The sequence below is a fragment of the Chlamydotis macqueenii genome, chromosome 4 (genome assembly GCF_036417535.1).
Source record: "Chlamydotis macqueenii isolate bChlMac1 chromosome 4, bChlMac1.mat, whole genome shotgun sequence".
Lineage (NCBI taxonomy): Eukaryota > Metazoa > Chordata > Aves > Otidiformes > Otididae > Chlamydotis > Chlamydotis macqueenii.
In genome coordinates, this window is record NC_141559.1 from 83,939,752 (window position 1) to 83,962,018 (window position 22,267).

The 22,267-nt window shown below is 56.6% G+C and overlaps 2 protein-coding genes across 11 annotated transcripts in view; both read right to left on the reverse strand.

The window, feature by feature from the left end:
- Positions 1-5,412, reverse strand: part of DYSF (dysferlin) — a 90,863-nt gene extending 85,451 nt beyond the window's left edge. For 3 of the 7 annotated variants that reach the window (XM_086747492.1, XM_086747489.1, XM_086747487.1), the window contains exon 1: positions 5,324-5,412. In XM_086747492.1, the coding sequence (XP_086603618.1) occupies positions 5,324-5,411 (88 nt within the window). In that variant the 5' untranslated portion in view covers position 5,412. Of the gene's footprint in view, positions 1-1,505; positions 1,635-5,323 lie in introns of those variants that run through there. The other 4 variants (XM_086747488.1, XM_086747490.1, XM_086747486.1 and 1 more) reach the window with 2 other exon arrangements.
- Positions 5,413-8,266: 2,854 nt separating this feature from the next.
- ZNF638 (zinc finger protein 638) overlaps positions 8,267-22,267 on the reverse strand; it is a 44,959-nt gene continuing 30,958 nt past the window's right edge. For 2 of the 4 annotated variants that reach the window (XM_086746365.1, XM_086746366.1), the window contains exons 18-26: positions 21,394-21,534; positions 19,726-19,851; positions 17,886-17,935; positions 12,947-14,369; positions 12,247-12,312; positions 10,811-11,807; positions 9,478-9,570; positions 9,008-9,126; positions 8,267-8,577 (exon numbers count right to left, since the gene is read on the reverse strand). In XM_086746365.1, coding sequence (XP_086602491.1) covers positions 8,515-8,577; positions 9,008-9,126; positions 9,478-9,570; positions 10,811-11,807; positions 12,247-12,312; positions 12,947-14,369; positions 17,886-17,935; positions 19,726-19,851; positions 21,394-21,534 — 3,078 coding nt within the window. In that variant the 3' untranslated portion in view covers positions 8,267-8,514. Of the gene's footprint in view, positions 8,578-9,007; positions 9,127-9,477; positions 9,571-10,810; positions 11,808-12,246; positions 12,313-12,631; positions 12,767-12,946; positions 14,370-17,885; positions 17,936-19,725; positions 19,852-21,393; positions 21,535-22,267 lie in introns of those variants that run through there. The other 2 variants (XM_086746364.1, XR_015258395.1) reach the window with 2 other exon arrangements.

The window sequence follows — 22,267 nt, forward strand, 5'->3', positions numbered from 1 at the left end:
GCCAAACTTTGCTGGAAAACCCTGGGAAAGCCACCTCCATGGGCCGCACCTCAGCTTCCCCGGGAGCAGGGCAGAGAGAAGGCTCCCAAAGGCTGCTGGCGGGGGTTGGGGCTGGAAGGGGCCATGGGGCACCCAGGCACCCCCCTCCCTCCACCCGAACCTGGGTATGGCCCTGCGCGGGACTCGGAGCCCCTGCGAGAGCGGTGGGACGCTTGCACGCCAAACTGGGGGGAGGTTGGCCCGCCGACACCCCCGAAAGACGCGGGGTCACCCCGGTCCCGCAGGCGTCCCGGGGAGCGGGGTCGGGCGGCGGCGAACACCCCCCAAGCGTCACCCCAAACGCGCGACCCTCGCGTGCCGCCGATCCCCGGGCGAGGGGCCGCGCGGGCTCCAGGGGCCGCGTCGCGGCGGGGAAGAGGAAAAGGAAAAGGCGAACAATGGCGGTGACTCAGCACCCGGGGGACGCGGGCCCAGCGCCCGGGGGGCCCTCCAGAAACCGACAGGTAACCCACAGGCGGGGGCCACGGCCCGCGGGGCTGGCGCGAGCCCCAGATACTCCAAATATAAAATATTCCCCTTTTTTTTCGCCTTCGGGACGGGGATTTGGCCAACAAGAGCCGCTTCGCGCTGCGGCGGCCGACGGACGGAGCCCACCCGGGGCCAGCGCCCAGCACCCACCGCGAGGGGTCCCGGAGCCGGCAGCACCGCTCCCCCCCCCGCAAAGCAGCACAGGAAAGGCTGGGTCAGAGCCACTCATCCCTTTCCTGATTTATTTTTTTTTTTTCTAAAAATGGACATTTTCCACATCCAGGAAACGGTTGCCAAAAAAAAAAAAAAACCCAAAAAAAAAAATAAAGCGACATCCTCCAGCGAGCGCTTTCGAGGTGCAAAGGCAGCGCTCCCTTCCCGGGACCTCCGTCCTCCAGCACCCGCGGCGCTGGGATAACCCCATAGATAATGGGTTTTTTTTAATTAATCTCGTCTTAGCGATTAAAACCCCGTAACGAGAGTAAAGCATGAGAGACCGGGAGCACCCAAGGGCACGGCAAAGCCGGGTCCCGCTCTTCGCCGCGCCTCACCCTCATCACCCCATCAATTTCAGGCATTAGCTAAATGCTGGTGTCACCTCCCCAAAAAATAAATTAATTAATTAGTTAAAAATAAATAAATAAATAGATAAAATATCCCTGAGATGACGGCGTTTCTCGCCCCGAAACGACGGAGGACGAGCGGTAAAATTCAACGAGCCCCTTGGAGACGCCGGTGCCGTGCCTAAGCCCGGGCAGGGGGGGGGAATTTTGCAAGGATTTTAGGATGAAGATGGAGTTTAGCAAAGCCCGGTGGCTGCGGGGCGACCGGCCAGGACGTATGTCCTGGCCGGTCGCCCCGCAGCCACCGGGCTTTGCTGGAGGATGCTGGAAAAGCAGAGAAAATCCTGGGAAAGCACCGATCCTGCCCACCCCAGCCCTGATTTTAATTTTTTTTTTGGGGGGGGGTCCCCTCACCTCGGAAAGTCAAGCTGGCCACCGGGTCGCTTTGCTTGTCGCCTTTCTCCAAATTGGGGAGGTGGCTGGCTCGTTGGAGCAAGCAACGCAGCATGGCCGGGCGATGGAGGTGGCTACCGGGGAGGTCAAGATGGGCTCTGTCCAGGGCAGGATGCGGTCCCAATATCGTTGCCTCCCCCATCCCACACCCACCTCCCAGTCCCAGCCCTTCCCGGAGTTGGGAGCGACAAGGAAGCGCCTCGGCGCGGCGGCTGCGGAGGCTGCAGGAGTCGGGATGGCGAGGGAATCGCCGGGAGTTAGGGATGCTGGGGACGGAAAATAAATCACTGGGATCTGGGGATGCTGCGGGCTCCGGGGAAGGAAAATAAATCAGCGGGACTTGGGGATGCTGTGGGTCCCAGGGATGGAAAATCAACCACTGAGATCTGGGGATGGAAAATAAATCAGCAGCATCTGGGGATGCTGCAAGCTCCGAGGATGCCCAAGCACTGGGATTCAGCAATGCTGCAAAGCCCAGGGGTGAAAATCACCGGGATCCAGGGAGCTACAAGCTCTGGAGACGCCTGAGCATCGGGATTTGGGGATGCTGAGAGCCCCAGAGGTGGTAAATTAAATCACTGGGATCCAGGGCTGGTGCAAACCCCAGGGGTGAAAACATCGCCGCAGCTCAGGGATGCTGCGAGCGCCGGGGATGTAAATTAAATCGTTGGGACCCAGGGATGCTGCAAGTCCTGTGGGTCCCCAGCACTGGGATCCAGGGATGCTGCAGGCTCGGGGGATGCCCAGACCACCGGGGTGCCGAGTCCCAGGACGGTAAGTAAATCACCGGGACGCAGGGATGCTGTGGGTCCCGGGGGCAGAAAATAAATCACCGGGATTTGGGGATGCTGCAAGTCCCAGAAATGGTAACTGAGGTCAGCGCCACCCAAGGGCGTCACAAAACTCAGCAACGCCTGAGCACCCGGACCCAGGGGTGCGGCAAGCCCCAGAGGGGGCAAATCAAATCCTCGGAGCCCAGGGCTGCTGCGAACCCCAGGAAACGCCGGCACCAGGATCCGGGGATGCTGTGAGCCCGGGGGGGGGGGGAATAAACCGCCAGGATCCGGGGATGCTGTGAGCCCGGGGGGGGGAATAAACCGCAAGGATCCGGGGATGCTGTGAGCCCGGGGGGGGAAATAAACCGCCAGGATCCGGGGATGCTGTGAGCCCCGAGGGGGGGGGAATAAACCGCCAGGATCCGGGGATGCTGTGAGCCCGGGGGGGGAATAAACCGCCAGGATCCGGGGATGCTGTGAGCCCGGGGGGGGGAATAAACCGCCAGGATCCGGGGATGCTGTGAGCCCGGGGGGGGGAATAAACCGCCAGGATCCGGGGATGCTGTGAGCCCGGGGGGGGAATAAACCGCCAGGATCCGGGGATGCTGTGAGCCCGGGGGGGGGAATAAACCGCCAGGATCCGGGGATGCTGTGAGCCCGGGGGGGGGAATAAACCGCCAGGATCCGGGGATGCTGTGAGCCCGGGGGGGGAATAAACCGCCAGGATCCGGGGATGCTGTGAGCCCCGGGGGGGGAATAAACCGCCAGGATCCGGGGATGCTGTGAGCCCCGGGGGGGGAATAAACCGCCAGGATCCGGGGATGCTGTGAGCCCCGGGGGGGGAATAAACCGCCAGGATCCGGGGATGCTGTGAGCCCCGGGGGGGGAATAAACCGCCAGGATCCGGGGATGCTGTGAGCCCGGGGGGGGGAATAAACCGCCAGGATCCGGGGATGCTGTGAGCCCCGGGGGGGGGGGAATAAACCGCCAGGATCCGGGGATGCTGTGAGCCCGGGGGGGGGAATAAACCGCCAGGATCCGGGGATGCTGTGAGCCCGGGGGGGGGGAATAAACCGCCAGGATCCGGGGATGCTGTGAGCCCCGGGGGGGGGGGAATAAACCGCCAGGATCCGGGGATGCTGTGAGCCCGGGGGGGGAATAAACCGCCAGGATCCGGGGATGCTGTGAGCCCCGGGGGGGGGGGAATAAACCGCCAGGATCCGGGGATGCTGTGAGCCCCGGGGGGGGGAATAAACCGCCAGGATCCGGGGATGCTGTGAGCCCGGGGGGGGAATAAACCGCCAGGATCCGGGGATGCTGTGAGCCCGGGGGGGGGAATAAACCGCCAGGATCCGGGGATGCTGTGAGCCCGGGGGGGGGAATAAACCGCCAGGATCCGGGGATGCTGTGAGCCCGGGGGGGGGAATAAACCGCCAGGATCCGGGGATGCTGTGAGCCCCGGGGGGGGGAATAAACCACCGGGATGTGGGGACGCCGCAAGGCCCGGACGGCGCCGGGACGCGGGGCCGCTGCGAACGCCGGGGTGGAAACGAACCCCACCACGCACACGGGGGTGCCGTGCGGCGCAGGGACCCCCGGACCGCGGGGACCAAACGCCACGGGGCCACGGAGCAGGGGGGCGCGGGGGGTGCCGCACACACGGGACCCGGGTGGCACTGGGGCGCCGGGACCCCAGGGCGACGCGGAGCCTCAGCACCCCCGGGATGGCGCAAACCGGGGACCTCCCAAACCCGGGGGGGGTCCCACTGGTGGGCAGGGGCTCCGAGACCCCCGCAGCACCGGGCCCGGCCGGCACTGGTGACGGGGGGGGACGGGACACGACCCCTTGTCACGACCCCCGCTGGGACGGAAGAATCCGGTGCTGGGGCCCAGGGGGGCGAGGGGCTCCCCCCACCCCTCACGTGGGCACACGGTGCCCGTGGTGCGGGGCCCCCCCGCCCCCCAGCCGCGGGGCTGCTGACCCGCGGCCTCCTCCCACCCCGCCCGGCAAACCCCAAAAACGCTTCTTCATCCCACGGGCGCCCGGAGCGCGGCGAACAAGCCGCCACGCGTGACACGCTGCCTCACGCCTCCCGTCACCCCTGGGCGTGGGGAGGGCCGGGGGGACACGATTTGGGACCCTGGCACCGGATGGGTGCCGGGGGGTCGCAGCCCTGCACCCCCACGGCCGTGTCTCCACCCCACGTGGCCCCACGCAGCCCCTTCCCACGCCCCCCCCCCCCATCCAGGCATGGGGGTCCGGAGGGTCCCCAGCGCGCACGCGGTCCCCTGCACCCGTGGGTCCCTCGCGCAGGGGGGAGAGGGAAGGGAGGAGACATCCCGCACCCCCCCCACCCCCGCAGGCCAGAAATAGCGCGGCCCGAGCTGCTGTCACCGCTCAGCAATGTCCCCCCCCCGCTCCCAGCACGGAGGGGGAGGGGGGTCCCCAGGCACCCGCACCCCACGGATCCAGGGGGCGGGGGGGCCCTGCGTGGACGATGCGCAACGTCTGGGGTGGTGGGGGGCAGGGGATGGGTGCGGGGGGGGCCAGGGGATGGGTGCGGGGGGGGGGCAGGGGATGGGTGCGGGGGGGGGGGCCAGGGGATGGGTGCGGGGGGGGGAGCGCCAGGGGATGGGTGCAGGGGGGGGCGGCCAGGGGATGGGTGCGGGGGGGCCCAGGGGATGGGTGCGGGGGGGGGAGCGCCAGGGGATGGGTGCAGGGGGGGGCGGCCAGGGGATGGGTGCGGGGGGGCCCAGCGGATGGGTGCAGGGGGGGGGGCAGGGGATGGGTGCGGGGGGGGGCAGGGGATGGGGGCAGGGGATGGGTGCGGGGGGGGGCGCCAGGGGATGGGTGCGGGGGGGGGGGGGCGGCAGGGGGGGGGGGCGGCAGGGGATGGGTGCAGGGGGGGCCCAGGGGATGGATCGGGGGGTCCCTGCCGCTGGGACAGCCCTTGGCGCAGCCCCCCCTCCCCGTGCCCCCCCCGCGGCCCCCCGCGCCCCCACCTCCGAGGCTGGCGGAGCAGTACGCGTCGCTGATGTCCGTGTCCGCCGTCCGGACATTTTCCGCCCGCAGGACGAAAACCCGCAGCATCGTCCCGGCCCGGCCGCCTCCCGCCCCGCTGCACCCCCCACCCCGGCACCGGCCCCCCCTCCCCCGCTCGGTACCCGCCTCTCTTAAAGGGGAACGGCTGCGGCCCGGGACCCCGCCCCCCCGGCGTTTGGATGGGTGGGGGGCTGGGGGCTGGCACCCCCCCTGCACCAGAGGCAGGCGAGTGTCCCCCTTTTGGGGGGGCTGGGGTCTGAACGCCCCCAGCTGGGGCCGGTCAGGGGGCTCTGCACACCACGAACTGCAGCGAGGGAGACCCCCCCCCACCAGACCCCAGCTGGGGTCCCCCCCTCAGCCCCCGCCACGGGGGAGGTGGCCGAGACGCCCAGGGTGCAGCCCCAGCCCCTCACCGCGGCCCCAGGGCCAGACCCGGGGGGCGAACATCACCCCCGGGGTGGGAAAATTGGGGTCTGGGGGAGAGGAATCACGCACGGGGGGAGCCCTGCAGCCCCCCCCAGGGAGCTGGGTGCACACAGACCCGCACCGCGGGCGTCCCACGGGCTGCTCCCCCCTGCCTCAGTTTCCCCCGGTGCTGGCAGGCCCGCGGCAGCGCGCGGTGACAGGTGGGGACGCCCGCGCCGCCCGGCTATTTCGGGGATTTTATTTTTACCCCCGGGTTTCCCAGCAAGCGGCTCAGCGAGGTCGCTGCCTCCCGGGCCGGCCGGGCCCCCTCCCCTCTCCCCGCAGCCCCCGTTCCCGTTTCGGCTTTATCCAGCCCCGTTTCCCAGTCAGCCCCCCCGCCCCAAAGGGGTGGCTGCCGCCAGCAGCGGTGGAGGAGGACGCGCTGCGGGAGCGGCGCAACGGCGTTGGGTGAAATATGATTATCGGGGAGATTAAACCTGCAGGCAGGCGCAGGACGGCACGGCCCAGCCCTTCCCTGGCTCCGGCAGGATTTTTACTTCATTTTTCCTAGATTTCTTTTTTTTCCACGTCACCGTGGGGGATAGGATGGTTTTTTCCCTAAAATTCCCAGTGAAGCATCCCCCCACAGCTCCCGCGCCTTTCGCTGCGGCCGCTGCAGCTTACCTGGTTTTATCCGGCACGTTCCGACGTCTCGAAGCGAAGCGCCGGGCACAAATGGGGGATGCGGATTTGGAGAGTCCCTGTCCACCGGCCTCGACGCGCTCCAGGCCCACGCTCCGCTCCGCTGGCCGGGACGCGATGCCGGATCCCATCTTCCCGAAGCCTGCGCAGCGCTGCGGCCCTGGGCTGGGAGCAGGCGGGCAACCGAGGCAGCGTCGTTTTCTCGATCCTCCGCACGCACAAACCAACAGAGAGAAGCCAGGGCAAGAAATTTGCCGTCCTGGCTGCAGGGGGACGCTGGAGGCCCGAACACCAACGCACAAACGCCGTAAGGGAGATGGAGCCACCGAGGGCGGAAAGTCACGTCCCCGCGCTCCGGGGCGGCTGGGAAAATAAAACCGCCGCACAGCCCGGCGGTGCGGGGAGCGCAGGGTGCTTTCTGCACCTCCCCGCAGGCTCCTCGTGCCGAATTCGTTTGTACCCCATCTTGTCAGACAGCGTTGTTAAATTCTCTTCTGTGCGAAATGACCCACGAGCGACCGGGTGACTAAGGGAGAGTAACTAAGCAGTTAAATCATCACCCCATCGCTGCGGCCACTCTGGAGCAGGGCACGGCTCCTGCGCGCAGAGCGGGGAGAGGACGCGCGTCGCTCGCGCACACGCAGGCTCCTAGCCCAGCCGTGCTCCCCGAGTGCCAGGGACCTGCCGGCCCACGTCCCTCGCGCGTTTCTGAGACGCTTCAGCCGCCCACGGGGGCTGGGCGCCGCAGCGCGGTGACTCACCGGCGCGCCCGCAGCGGCGGTCTTCACCGAGCGACCCCAGAAAAGGAAAGGAAAACCCCAAAAACAGCCCAAGCAACGAGAATTTACCGCGGTGTAACCTGAGCACGACTGCCCCGGCACCTCCGTGCGGAGCCCGAAGCGAAGCCGTTGTTGCGCGGCCGTCCGAGCCGGCTCCGTCGTCCTCTCCGCGCACCGCGGCAGCGACGTCGGGCGGCGGGCAGCTTTACCGACTCCCGCCCAGCATCATCCGACGACTCCAGTTTATCCTGGGGCTCTCCTGAGCGGTGGTCAGGAGACACGAGGATTTTGTACCGGCTACGGCACGGGTACGGCTTGAAACAGCCCCGCAGGCAGAGCCACAGAGCCTCCGTTTCCCTGGGACAGGAGGAACTCCTCCTCCAGAAACAGAACTCGGCCAAAGCCCGTCAGCCAGCGTCTGGCAGAATGGCGGAGACAATGGCGGGGTGTTTAAAACTCATCTGGGTCACTTCCACGTGGCTAGGGGAAGAACAGCCGCTCAAAGCGGCAGCAGCCACGATGCAGGCTGCCACAGACCCGGCCTCAGCACAGCGCGACGTTAACGACCGGATTAGAAATTTCAGCCACGCCGCGGCGTGCCCCGCAGGCTCTGACCTACAGGCTGGGACAAACTGCAGGTCAGAAACGGGGGAAAGCAGCCCAAAATAAACTGGCACGCTGGGTCGCCGGGGAGGAGCGGAAAGGGACAGTGACCTCCCTGGCCGGCCGAGCCCTTTGCTCCCCTCAGTGGCCCCGGCTTTATCTTCCTGGGGCTGCCAGGACTGGCAGAGGCCGGAGGACGAGTACGGCTAAAGGGAGCGCGACGGCCCACAGGATCACCGACATCCTTACCATCAGCGTCGCCGCTCCCGGGCAGCGCAGAGCACGCGTAGCGTGGGAAATGCCACCTGCCGCGAGCACCCGAGAGAACCAGCTCCGGAAGGGATCCCCTCCTCGTCGCCGCTGCGACCCGGAGGGAACGAAGCCCAATAAAGCACACGGAACGCGATCCCCGCGTTAACTATACAGTAAGAACATTTATTTCCTGTCGACACCTGTAAAAGAAGTCTCTCCCGCGTCAGATGATTCGATGTACAAACCAAAGCCACCGTGTGTTTTTCTTTCAGTCCGTCTATACCGAGCTCAAATTTACACAACATGAATGCTTGTTTCCAAAACAAAATTACAAATTAAACCATAACAAAATACACAAAATCGACTGGACCCTAAGTTTGATTCACGGAAAGAATTCTTCTTTCCTCTGATCACCTTGAACTCCGCTCCTCTTCCCCACCGTTGTCCTCATCCTTCTGCTTGGCCATGAATTTCTGCAGAAAGAAGGGCAGGCAGTGAGAGGCACCGCTACGTTATCCCTCGGTCCGCGCCAAGATCGTGCTCCAGAGGGTACATTTCACAAACACAGCAACCCCACATCAGCCCGCTCCCCACGCTGCTCCTGCGTGATCGGCACCCAAACACACGCCAGGCGTTGCTCACTCGCACACGAGGGGTGAAGGAATCTTCACGGGGCGTGTGGTAAAACGCTGGGTACCGGGAGCCCCCACGCTGACAGGGATCTGGGACCGGTCGTGAAATCGGAAACAGCGACTCCAGTTTCACCAGGGGCTCCGGTGAACACCCCCTGAAGCACTCGCAGGAGCTCCCTACGCCACCAGGAGATGACCGGCACTCGCTAAAGCAACCGGTTTTTGGGTTGTGTTCTTCTCAGCCCTGCGTCTGGAGAAGCTGCACCCCTACCTGCATGTTTTGCTGGTGAAGCGGGGTCCTGCAGTGGTTTTTCACAGACGTTTCGTCCGCGTAGAACAGCGAGCAGATCTGACAGAAGAAGCCAGCCTTGGGAACCAGGTAATCCAGATCTGGAGAGACAGCACACACACCCGACGTCAACAAAACACAGCTTTCAGACATCCCACTCACAAAACACTGCTTTAAAAAAGAAAACAAGCAAACAAATCCGATTCCTTTAGCCAAAGCGGTACAATTTGTCGTTACTTATTCTAGGAAAAAAGAACTTGCAATGTTGCTGCTGCTAGCAAGCCGGGAGCAGACACTGGTTCAACAGGCGTCTGTAGGCGCCAAGATAAAAACACGGACGCTGCGCCACGACTTCAAAGTTAAACGTGGTGACGAGACATCTCCAAATCACAAGAAAGCTGTCTTCCAGCGAGAGGAGTAGGCAGCGTTTGGGGTGGGGGCTTTTGTTCTACCTTTTGGAGTACTCTGCGCCTTTGAGACGTCTGAAGAAGCCGTTTTCTTCCTCTTCGACTCCGGTTCCTTATCTCCTGATCCCAGCTGACCTGCTGGAGGCCAAAAAACGCACGTTAGGGAAAGGAACTGGCTCGTCTGGAGGAACTCTGTACCAAGAACGGCTCGTGACTGCCTGAAACAAGCCATCGGCACGTGCCCTGCTGTTCGCTACACCGTTCAGCTTGGTCTTTCCGCAGAGCAATTCCCCGGAACCCCCGACATCAACCCTGCAGGCAAGGCTTCCAAACGCAGCCCTGCTGCTGCGGCGGAGACTTCTTCGTGACCCCAGCTGTCAAGCTTTCTTGAATTACTCTAGCTCGAGCTCCGACCGCAGTGTTTCGGCTTCATCACAGAGCCGGTCAAAGCCTACTGAGCGCGTCAGCGGATTAACCAGCTCTAAGGAAAGATCAAAATCAGCATCTCAAGGTTCTTCTGGAGACAAGGAGTGTGACAGCCTCCTCTACTAGAAAGAACTCAAGGCGTTTGGTTTTTCGACTACTAAAGCAGTCCAACCAGCAGGTGAAGGGTCAGACATCGAAAACAGCCCTTCTCTTTCTAATCCTGTGTCCAAGCAATCTCGATATACGGTCAGCGCAACAAATCCTTCTTCTGAATGACAAACCGGGAAGCTGTCGAAGGAACTTACTTATGGTGTATCAAACGGATTTACTGGAACAGAAATCCACTCAAGGGTTTGGATCTGTTAAGAGGTCTTTTCACAGCTAACTTGCTACTAGAATATAAAAATATTAATGCTTTTGTTAATCCCGCCGCTTGGCTCCGCGTTAGCCGTCCTTAACTCTTTGCTAAGCCCACGCTACAGCTGCTCTGCTGCGCTTTCTCCTCCAGATCCAGCATGGAAGCTCTCACACCTTGGCACCCGTGCGTATTTCATCTGACTCGCCTCTTTTAATGAAGTTTGGCCCCGCAATTAAAGACCAGAAATAATCTGTGCGGCGTTAGGCAGCTCACCAGGCCTTGCATTAGAGGCGAGAAAAGAACCGCTTTTCCCCAGCTGTAGCCTCGATAAACACCAAACGCACACTTCCAATCAACACGTCACCTCATTTCACACCACGAGAAAGACGGATTGCAGAACGTTAACAGCACGTCCTGCCTTCAGGCCACTGTTCACTCTCAGTCTCCCGTTTTTTCCCCAGCACCTCTTTCAGTAACTTTGGCAGAGATCTGGGGCTCCTCAGGCTCCTCTCTTTGCTACAAGATCTCAGTGCGTGGCACCCATTACCAGCATCTTATTTTCTGTTTCCCCTCCGGAAACGAGAGCTTCCTTACCTTTTGACTTTGAGACGGCAATAATTTCTTCTTCTGGGCTCGTATCTCCTAGAATTTCCATTTCTTCTGGTCCTGCGACAGCAACAATATCCTCCTCCTCCGGTCCTGCAATGGCAGCAATTTCTTCTTCTTCTGGTCCTGCGACAGCAACGATATCTTCATCGTCTTCATCCTTGTTTGTGTTTTTCCCTGGGAAAGTATTTTCTTCTTCCTCATCCTCCTCTCCAACTTCATCTACCGTGACAAAGTTTTGTTCCTCTTTTAGACGATTGAAGTCAGCCAGAAAATCATCTTCATCCTCGTTAACTTCATCCAAAGTCACCAGAGGGTTATCTTCATTGTCCTCCTGTATCTCATCCACCGTCACCAAAGCACTAGGATCATCCGGCACCTGGGAGGACGCGCAATCTCCCGCGTCCTCAGCGGTCACCCTGTCACCCTCCTTCTGCTTCAGCACGTCCTCGATGTTCAAGTCGGTCGGCTCGTTCAGAGGCAGCTCCTCCACTTCACCGATTTCATCTACGGTTACCAAGGGTTCAGCTTTCAAATCCTGCTCCTCAAAAACCGACCCGGCGGCGTCCTTCTGAGAGCCAAGGCTCCCCTGTGCAGGGATCTCATCCAAAGTAACAAGGGACCGGGGATCCTTCACCGCTTCCGACAGAAGTTCCTCCTCTTCCATCACTTCATCCACGACAACCAGCCCCTGCGGGTCGCTGAGCGCTTCTAGATTAGCAACTCCCATGAGCTGCGCGGTGACCTCCTCCTCCTCACCGATTTCGTCCAGAGTGACAAAAGAGAGCTCGCTTTCAGGAAGGCGTGCCACGCAGCTCTTCCCTTTCCTCCTCTTGGAGCTAGGCTCAGCAGAGTTGGTTTTAGGACCCTCTTTTCTCTTTCCCCTCGGTGGATTTCGCCGTATTTTAACGGGAGACTCCATCTCCTCCACGACCTCATCCACAGTGACAAACTCATCCAGGTTAAACGGAAACAGCTCTTCTTCCTAGGGTGTGAAAACGTGAAGATAACAGAGTTTAACGTTCACCCGGTGACACAAAAAAGCAACTTGGCTTGAGGGCAGGAGAAAACGTTCAGCCTTCAGTCTCACGTGGAAGGGTTTCCATTGTCAGCATTTGTGTTAAGTAAGCAGATTTAATTCAGAAATCCAAAGCATTTTTCAAAAACACAGCGGATGAACAGACAAAATTTGTGTCTAGTAAGAGAAACGATATTTGAGACCAAAAACCACCTCCTCTTGACGCCCCCTTCCTGAATTAAGTTCCTCTTCCAAATTACTTGGCTTTACAGCTTTGTGCCCGCAGTCTGTAACAACTAGCAGTACAAAAAATCCCCGAGGGGAGGACGCTAAGGATTCCTAGCGCACACGCACACGTGCTTTCACGACAATGTGACGTTAAGCTCGTTTGCGGTTTCACCCTTACCTCCTTCGGTTTCGCACTGCTGCTGCCGTCACTTTTTGAAGTTTTAGTATTGCCACCAGGAGAAGCCTGAAAAAACAGAGAAAAGAAACCATGAAACCAGTTCAGCCAACTCATCTGCCCGCAAAAGAAAAAAATCATTTTAAAATTGAGCTATTTTTCCCTTAATGAGCTTTAAAAAGCTGTCCAGATTGCTGCTTCTGACGGCACGCTTGGCAAACACGGCACTGCGCCCGCCGGCAGCGCGGGGGTCCGGGCACAGTCTCCAGCAGCGAGCCACAGGTGCGGCCTTGCTCAGCGGCCCCTCCCAGTGACCTCTCCCAGTGACCAGTGTCTGCACAGGACTTGACAAAGCAAAAACCAGCCCAGCAAAGGGCAGACAGCTTACCCGTCCCGTTCAGAGCTGCTCCAAGAACACAGAGTCACGACACTCAACAACGACTCGCTTCAAAAACACCTTCCCACCATTTCTTCCAAGTAGCGTTCTCAAACCAGCTACACACTGGCATTGCACACGCTGCATCTAAAAGCAACCGGTGGCCCGCCATCTCGCTATTCCACCTTGTCTGTTGGCCAAACCAGCGGAGTGGTTCACAAAAAAGGGAAGGGGAACGTAACCTCCTTGTCCCGGATGGAACACCGGAGAGGAGCACGGAGTTAGCTACCGAGCGGGCACGCTGCCCGGCCTTCCTGCCCTCCTCACCTTATTGCTGCCGTTGTCTTTCTTCACGCTGGACGATCTACTCTCCCCCTCTTGAGCCTGTTTTGAACTAGCCCTAGCTTCCACTCGCCCGTCTGCCTCTTGCCGCGCCGGGTTCCTCCCATCGCCACCCTTGCCATCAGCAGCAGAACTTCTGCTCGCTTCACACCTGCCGCTGCTGTCTCCCAGGCCGGGTCGGCCGCCGCCGGGCCGTGGATGATCCTCTTCTTTTGGTGAGATTTTCTTCTCCACCGCTGCTTGGCCTTGGGTCTCAGGCTTTGGGGGAGCCTTCTGCTCCGCTCCTTTACACAGGGCAGGCTCATTTCTCCGTACCGGAGCCCTTGACTTGGATATATCCGGAAGAGACACCACGGCCTTCAACATCATCTTACCGGCAGAGGGAGATTCCCTGACAGGTAGAGAGGAGTCCACCGTAGCTGCTTTGCAGGTGTCGCCAGTTTTTGCTGGCCCTGTTGCTTTAATGTGATGGGCTTTGATGAGACTCGCCTTGTTCTCACTGGCAGCACTTGCAGCGTTTTCCCCAGCAGCCCCAACCTTGGGCACGTGTTTTTCGACGTTCTTCTCCGCCTCTGCCCCAGCCTTGGCCAAGGGCTTTTCGGGGCTCTCCTCCGCAGCTCTTCCAGCTTTGAGCACAGGCTCTTCCGGTTTTCTCTCTGGGTCTGCTCCAGCTACATCCAGTTTCTTCTTCCCGGCCGCCGCAGTTTTAAGTACAGGTTTCTTCTCTGCCGCGGGAGGCACAGACGCTTCATGTTCAGTTTTCACAGCAGCAGGAACAGCGCTGGTTTCAGAAGCATTCACCTGGCTGATCGGTTGGGTGACGACAGATGACACCAGCTCCGCTGGAGCTGCACCGGAATCAGGGGCCACAGCTTCAGGGCCAGCCGCCGTCGACTCCGCTGCTGCCGGCCTCTCAGCGCAACCCGACGGCACGCCCTCGGCCTCGCCCACAGCGGACAATTCTTCCGGGCGTTCAACGGCCGGAGCGGACAACTCTTCACCCTTCTCTTGGATGTCCTTCTCTGGCGCAGACGCAGCAGCAGGCTCACACAGCTCTGGGTCGGTGTTAGCTTTAACCGCCTCTTCTTTCTCCACGCTGGAAGGCGGCGGCGGCGCCTCTTCCGACTTCACTTCGGAGGAGCTGGTATCAGCGGATTTGACAGATGCCACGGTAGCTTCAACTCCAGCGCCCACCGTCTGGGCGGCCGTTGCTGCGGGGCTCGGAGCAGGCTCCCGTCCTGCTCCCTCCAGGCGGGACTTGGAGGGCTCTGTCTGTGCTGCCGAGATCTCGTCTTTGACAGGAGAGACGGAAACGGGCCCCTTCTTCGCCACACTAGGCTCTACCGGAGGATTAGCAGCTGCTGTTTGCACCACTCCTGATCCCTCTGGATATTTTTTCAAGCCAGAGCTAAATATATTTAAAAAAAACAGAAGAAATCAAACTATGTTGAGAATTCTACAGTTAGCAGTAACCTCTTGACACCCAGGGGGGGTGATTTCCTGACGCGTCAGTGCCCAGCATTTGGAAATCTGGCCTGTCGGTGCTAAAATGGTTACAAACATTGAGGCGAACGGCCGATTAGTCTTACGCTTCCGTTTAACCCACCTCAGCACCACCAGCCCCATACGCCTCGAATCACACTACCTGCAGTCAGACCTCTCAAGGTACGCTCGCTACGGCTGTGCCCCGCGGCCCAGCGCTGGCCGGGAGCTCCCAGCTTCACAGCCCCTGGTGCACAGCAGACTGTGGAAGCGTACAGACAGGGAAAACAAAGCTCCGGTCTCCCCGCACAAGGGAATTACCATGGTGTATGTTTGAATGCAGCAGGCTCCGCGGTCACCAGCCCAGAGAGCTCTTCCAGCAGCTAGGAGTCTGAAGCTAGGTCATTTTTTTTTGGTTCAGGTCTGGGGGGAGGAAGGGAGAGGTGGCTTTGTTTTTAAACCACATTGACCTGGCGCAAGAGCTGGGAACGCAGTACAGGCACAGCGGCTCCTGTCAGCCAGGCTCTGTTTTCACCGCGTAATCCCACTGTCAGCTCCCGGGACAATCAAGCCCAAGATGGCAACGCAGAGGATAGCGCCTTTCACAGAACCAGAGTTACAGTACGCTCATCGTTCTTCTCTGAAAGAAAGAATCCTCTGCAGATGATCTTGGGAGACACTGAGGTTAGAGACGGCTGCGCCTCTTTTCCCACAGAGCCTGAGAAAACCAGCATCCCAACACCTCGTGCATCGCTAGATGGAAAGGTGTCGGGATACCGATGCTGACAGACTCGCCAAGTGTCAAAACAAACACAAAAGCGGCAAAAAACCAGAATTAACCAGTGGTTACGCAGCATGGAGCAGCCTCAGGTTCTCTGTGTATGAATAAGGGGTGCACATTTGGGTAAACTCTCATGGAAATAAAAAAAGAGCAGAGGAGCTTGCCATTTCGGTAATGCTCCTGGCGCGATGCGAGCAAGAAAACGGTCAAAGGGAACTCAGCGCGGAAGGAAATGCTGTGTCCGGAAGCGGCCAGATGCAAGGGTTAATGAGACGAGGACACAACACATGGAGACAACAGACAGGCGAAAGCAGGCGAACGGGTAACACCTGCGCTACGCAAGGACAAGGAGAACGCCAATCTCAAAGGTTTCCTCCGGACCCGAGGGCACCGTCCTCTGCTGCTACGAAACGCGAGGGGAGAGAGAGGAAAGGACGTGAATCCTGCTTCAAAACCTCTTTGTCACCGGTGCATAGAAAGTTTAATTAAACACAAGCTCCAACACCTTGCCAGACCGCACCCCCCTGCCTCTGTTCAGACATTTTTGCAGGGAACGGAAAAAAGCCAGTGGACACCGGAACCACACACGAACTACAAAGCTTACAGCGAGCAGCACACTGTATTATCCTCTACGCAACTCAAGTGAGGAATCAGTCTCCGAATCCTCAGCATTTTACGTCTCCCTTCATGCCAACACCTACTCTGTGCCTTCCACAAAACGCTGGTGGTCTCCAAAGCACACTGACGGGCTCAAACCGGACCGTGGAGCAGTGGAAGGAGAGCTCTGCACAGGCAGCAACAGGCAGAGATGAAGATGAGCGAGCCTGATGAGGCAGCAAGGCGCTTGAGGTGACGCCGAAAAGACTTGTTAGGCACTGGGAAAAAAAATAGCATGGAGACCTGCAAGACAGATTTCCTGCGCACAAGTTAGCACCAAGGGTGAAACCAGCACCGCCTGGGGCCCAGCACCGCCGTCCCTGCGCTGGCTGCCACACGCAGCCGTCGCTGCCCGAGCGCGCGGGGGAAAGGCTTGGGTTCACTCCTAGAGACGCCGGCACAGAGGCTGCGTCACGCCGCAGGCACAACCCGCTTCCCACACAGCTCAGGACTAAAGGAGCAGCGGGTCAAGAAAAGTTTCCGCTATTTTAGGGGAGGAAAACAAATCCCCACAAAACACATCAGCATCCTCAAAAGAAGCAGAGGCGCCCACGTAGGCACGTCAGTCACCTCAGCCGCAGGGTCAGACGAACTCCCCGCTCGGGCTGGACAACAGCCCAGCTCCCAGAAGCACAGAAAAAGCGTTTCAACATCACCTCACCGCCCTGGGCAACCGAGGGCGGTCCCTTCTGCTCCCGCGTTCTGCTGCTCCTCCCCTCCCCAGACACACCTGACAAGGCTTTCCCGTAGGTAACAACAGTGAAGATCTTTTTCTGCTTCTTGTAAAACACAACTCGAAAGAATAACTGGTCAGAAAAGCTCCCGAGGGGAGCACAGTCGCCTCAGAGGAGGAGAAGGTGCATGGTGCTACCCGCAGGACAAAGTGCCAGCCTCCCCACCCGCTGACCGGCCGCAGCAGGGTGCTGGGCGGTAGCGGGATTCACGTCAGAGTCGTTTGTTTTGATTAATTACCACCCTGAGCTGAATCCCGTCAGTCTGGAATCAAAGAGGGTACCTGCAGGTCTGCCTACCTGAGAGTCAGTCTAGAAACCGGATGCTTCCAAAGTTGGCTGGGGCCTGAGCAGAAGTTTCATTAAATTAGGAGTGCCTAGCTGTATGTTTGAAATAAACAGTTTGGAAATAACAGCCCATGGCAGCATAATGGCATTACTTGGAACTGAAGTTTAGGACCATTATTACAGAGTTTGCTTTTTTTAATGATAAAACTTATCCAGAAATATGGATTTGAATCACAGAAGGTGTTTTAAGTCATATTTGTTAACAAGAACTCTTATAATGATCTATCCATTTACTAAAAAAGCATAACCCAGGCTCTAAAACCAACAAAGAGTTACTCCACCATTAAAGTTTTACTACAAGCGATGACCACAAAACAATTTTGAACAGAACACATCAAACCACCATCTCCTATTTCCAGGTTCTGGTGTTAATACAGCACCTAAACATTTTTAAAATCAATTCAGGGACCTGTATCGCAGCACGGAGTTAACGTTAGTAAGTTAAAGAAGGAAGTTTCGGTTTATTTTTAGCATTTGCAAACAGAAACAATAGAGCCAGGTGCTCTGGCAGAGGAAAGCGCTGTAGGACAGAACAAAGCAATCACCTCCTGGTTAATTACAACAAAAAAAGTCTTACCAACAAGTATTTCCACATGCTTTCCAGGACCTGGGGTAAAATCCTGGCCACGGTTAGTAAAACAACAACAACTCAACGAACCACACCGAACACAGACTTCACCCCGTTTGTAGTTCCTTGAAAGCCCCAGATTTCAAAGAAACTGGAAACATTGCAGCTGTACAGCGGCACAGCGCACGTCCCGCACAGGCAGAGCGCACCGAAGCGCGTAACGGCTGGGGGATCTCACAGCGCGGCTTTTCATCAGGCTTCATCAGAGACGGCTCAGCAATCTGCTCAGCCTTGGACATGCGTCCCACAGACAACGTAAGGCACGTAAAACAAACCCCAACTACTCGAAGGGCGTACCTTCCTTTGCTGGGTTCCTCCTTCTTCACTTCTTTTTTCACACCGTCAGCCTGCAAGGCAAAGCGCAGCGTTCAGTATTTACGACTTTCAGAAGCGTCAGCGCAGAATTTGCATCGCCCAGCTAATTAATACCACCACAACCCCAAATTTAGGCACCAGAGAGACCAACCGACAAGGAGCTGTTCTGAAACTGCTCCCCACAGAATGCACATTTCATAAAGTGACAAATAAAAGCGTGCAGCAGCGTAAGGGATTTTACTGCAAGTTGGCTAGACACAAGACGCAGCACACCAGTTCATCTCGTGCTCAAAGCTGTGCTGATTTTTGAGCAGGATTAGCTTTTGGCCTGCGACACATTCGGGAAAGAGGGATGTAAAGCGCATCTTTACCCAGACAGCACCTTCTTCCCTGCGCTGGCGAGGACGCTAACGGCTGCAGAGGTCAGGGGGAATGTAGTCAGCCTGACAGGTAAATATTATACAAAACCCAGCGTCACCCCTTCTCCAAAGGCAAATTACACTCCACGCCAAGACATTATCTACAGAAAACTGGCCAGATTCTGTTCCTTAAAACCTGCTAGCACAGCATTCATTTCCTGTAGGACGACTACACCTTTCTGCTTGCTGCTATGTAGAATAAATGTGAAATGAAATAATGTCTTCTGAAAAAAAAAGACCCTAACCACAAACCACCCAAGCTCTGCAGCCACCGCGGTTCGTAGCGTAGGTCCAAGCAATTGAACAAAACTTTAAAAACTCAGGGTTGAAATCTCACTCTCGTTTCTGAAAGTATCCTACAAACTCATTTGAAGACTATCGCTATTAGAAAGAACATCAGGTAAGTGCAGTGCACGCAGAATTCACTTCAATCTTTTATTTATGCACATAATTCCAAAGCCTTCAGTTTTCCCTTTCTAAAAACATTTCATCCAGAGGTTAAGTGCCGAAAGTCATTTGAACATATTATAATGAATTAAAAATGATTTTGTTTTTCCTTCAGACTAGCTTCTGCTTACGGCAAACAGAGCTAGAAGTTTATGTTCCTGCGGCACCTAGGCGTATAATATTCGGGCAATGTAACAGAGGAGACGGACAAGAGGTAACGCACTCAAAATGCAGGGAAGAACAGCAGATGGAAAACGCTCGGTTTTCCCTCTTATCAGTACGACAGGCTTTTACCTCTCCACCTCAGATATACACAGAATTAAAGCTAGGGAGCGTTTCTCCAAAGAGAAAAACTCCTGGAACATCTAACCCAGGCTCCTGCACCAGCAGAAGAGAAAAGAGCGCCCTGCGTACCTCTCCCTGTTGAAGTAACAGACTGATGCCCTGGTTACCATTAGGCACCCGAAGTTAAACTTGCTCCTGTGCTGAATAAAAGGGAAAGGAAAAAACTGAGATGCCCTGCTCCTGCAGGCACATCCTCTTGTTTGAGCGGTATCCCAAAGCTGTGCCACTGGAAAGGAACAGCAACACACAGGGGATGAGGGCTCCGAGAACGGAATTCACATGGACAATCACTTAAACCAAACAAAAACCCTGCACACGTTTTGGTTCCAATCCCGAAGCCACATCTGGATTTACGTTCTCCCTTTGGAAGCTGGAACGCTATTAGCATGTGGCTAACGTCTGCGTTTCTTGCTCGCAGCTCTTATCTACCCAACACAACACGCACTAAGCTCCCCCCCTCTGGTGCCCAGCTGCTGCAGTCTGCTGCTCCTTCAGCAAATCACCAGGAGGAAACCGGGAGCTGCTCAACCCTGCAAGCGACTTCACTCGTAAGAGAGAAGACGGCAGCAGCCCACAAAAATGACATGTTATTGAAAAGAAAGCCACGGTACCTCAGCAGAGTCCCCGCTGGGTGACAAGGAGCAGGTCAGCGTGTGCTCCCCCATGTTATAGGGATACTGCTTCAGGAAGCTGTACATGGACTTGGCTGACTTGGCACTGTCCAGCTGCAGAATCGCCTGAAAGGAGAAAATGCACAAGCTTCAAATAACCGTTCCTTCATCTCAGCTCTGCACTGCAGACCAAGTTCAAAAATTCAGTTGGTGCAGCGTGGGATATCGAATACCCCCAGAGGGTTTCACCACCTATTGGAAATGAGCTAAAAGCAGCACTTTTTCCCAAAATCCTGTTCTGGACATGGAGAACAGCGGGCTGTCCTCTCTCTGAGAGACTGAAGAGAGAAATCTCTCCATCTGGAACCAGCTTCAGAACTGAATAAGGAACTCCATCACCAAACAGCGGAGCCGGGAGCCTCCCTGCCCACGTGTCCAGCGCTCGGGCTCCGGGACACGCTCGGCTTCGTCCTGCGGGAACTCAGGAGTGACCTCCCGTGAGGGCGAGGGGAAGGGCCCGCGGAAAAACCGCAGGATTCCATCTATCGGGGGAACAACAAAGTGCTACACGCAGCACTTTACCTGCTGTACTGGAGCAGAAATCTCTCAGTCCTTTACCTTTTGGCCATCCAGTACAGTAGCACAAGAGTTTTCTCAGTCACCTTTTAAGATTTTCCAGCTGTTCAGGTTGTGTTCTAAAGGTGATAATTCCTCTTTTTGTTCCTTCATTTGTTTTTTTTTAAATTTAAAGCAAGCCTTAAACAAGCTTTTCCCCCTTTTTTCTTCTTCATTAAATACAAAACACAACCCCCCTGCCCTTCCAGGATTTTCACTGCATCTCTGGCTGCTGCAGACAGAGGAGAGCAAGCAGCTCCACCAAATGCGGTCACGCAGCGCCGATTCCGTGGAATGAGAGCATCTGATGTCCAACTCAACAGAACCAGTCGATGGTCTAGAAATTCACCCTACACCTTTGACTGGCTGCAGAGCTGTCTCTACTGCATTTTAAAAAAATATATAAAGTAGTGTTAGTCAAAAAAAAAAAAAATTTTTCTTAAAAGCATCTTCACCGGTTTTATGGTTTATTAGCAGTCAGACACTTCAGTTTGTAATAATGAGAGCACAATTCCATTTTAATCGTTAAAATATGCACACACAGTGAATTAAATCCAGTCCGTAAAATAAAAATCCAATGTTGAGTGCAAAACCAGTAACAGTAAAAATTAAAAGGTCAAAATGAAAAAAAAAGAAAGCAAATCCAGTCACTACATTTTGGAGTGTCCCACAACAAAAAGTAATTCCAGCAACACTGACATTTTCATTTCTCGTAACAAACAAAATTTTTTCCCCAAGCTTCCTACGAAACGGGAACTCATTCGCCCCCCACTTACACCTCTAACGGCAAAGTGTAATACATCTTCCAGTCATCTGGGAAGCCTTACTTTCAGAGCTTACCACCCAAAACCTTGGTTGGCTGGTTTTCTTCCTTTCCAGCTGCCCCCAACAAATAAGACAAACTATTTTCTAGTTCAGGATGAGTGGAAAAGACTCAAACTTGGATCTCTCATTAGCAGAATGCTCTTGGTACTGGAAGATGAGAAATCTACTTTTAATTTTTTTTTCTTTCCCCTAACATGGTGCTTTGCAGCACAGAACAAAACTACTAACCTTGTTCTTGTTCTTCAGCACAACGTAGTTATCTACTTTTCCAAAGCGAAGTCCCACACAAACCGCTTCAAGCTCTCTGTATCCGTCATCCGGCAAGTTCCCAAGGTGCACAAACCGGTGATGTACGTTTTCAGTATTTACCTAAAGAAAAGTGGTGACAAAACGTGGCTTAGCTTTGCCACAGACATCAGCAGCAACTACCGAACCGGGTTAGAAAAGCCTCACGGAAAACCTCTGCATCACTCAGATGTGACCCGAAAGAGCACTCACACACATCCAGCGTTCACGTTGTCAGACTCACACCACCTTTTCCATTTTCTGTGCAGTACATCAAAAGAACCTGCTACGCTTCCCAGTATAGAGTAACACACTTGAAAGGATCCGGTTGAGTGTTTTATTTGAAAGGAACACTGCAAAATACAGCTGAAGACTCTACCTAGTGAGCTTATAAATCGGTCAAGGCACAGACACCTACCCAAATACTCCAATTCTGGATTTTAGGTTGGAGTTTGGTTTACTTGATCGGTTTGTAACCACATACAGACTCCTGGTCAAATATCAGTCGCTGTGTTTTTCAGTTTTCAAACAGAATTATCACCACCACCAGAGGGACAAGCTGTCAAGGAGACCAGTAAGTCCTTCCTGGTCAGAAGAGATTGCTGTGTTTAGAAACACAACACTCGTTCCCAGCAAGGGAGAGATTTCTCCCTCCCCTCTCCAGGTCTGGTTTTTCTGCCAGCGCCCTTCGCTGCACCAGGAGCAGAAGAGAAGCATTTCCCCACGAGCACACCAGAAGCGTAAGCAGGGTATGGCAGCAGCGGTGCTGACAGGAAGCGCTCAGACGCTTCTGTCGGTGCCAAACAATGATCAGGAG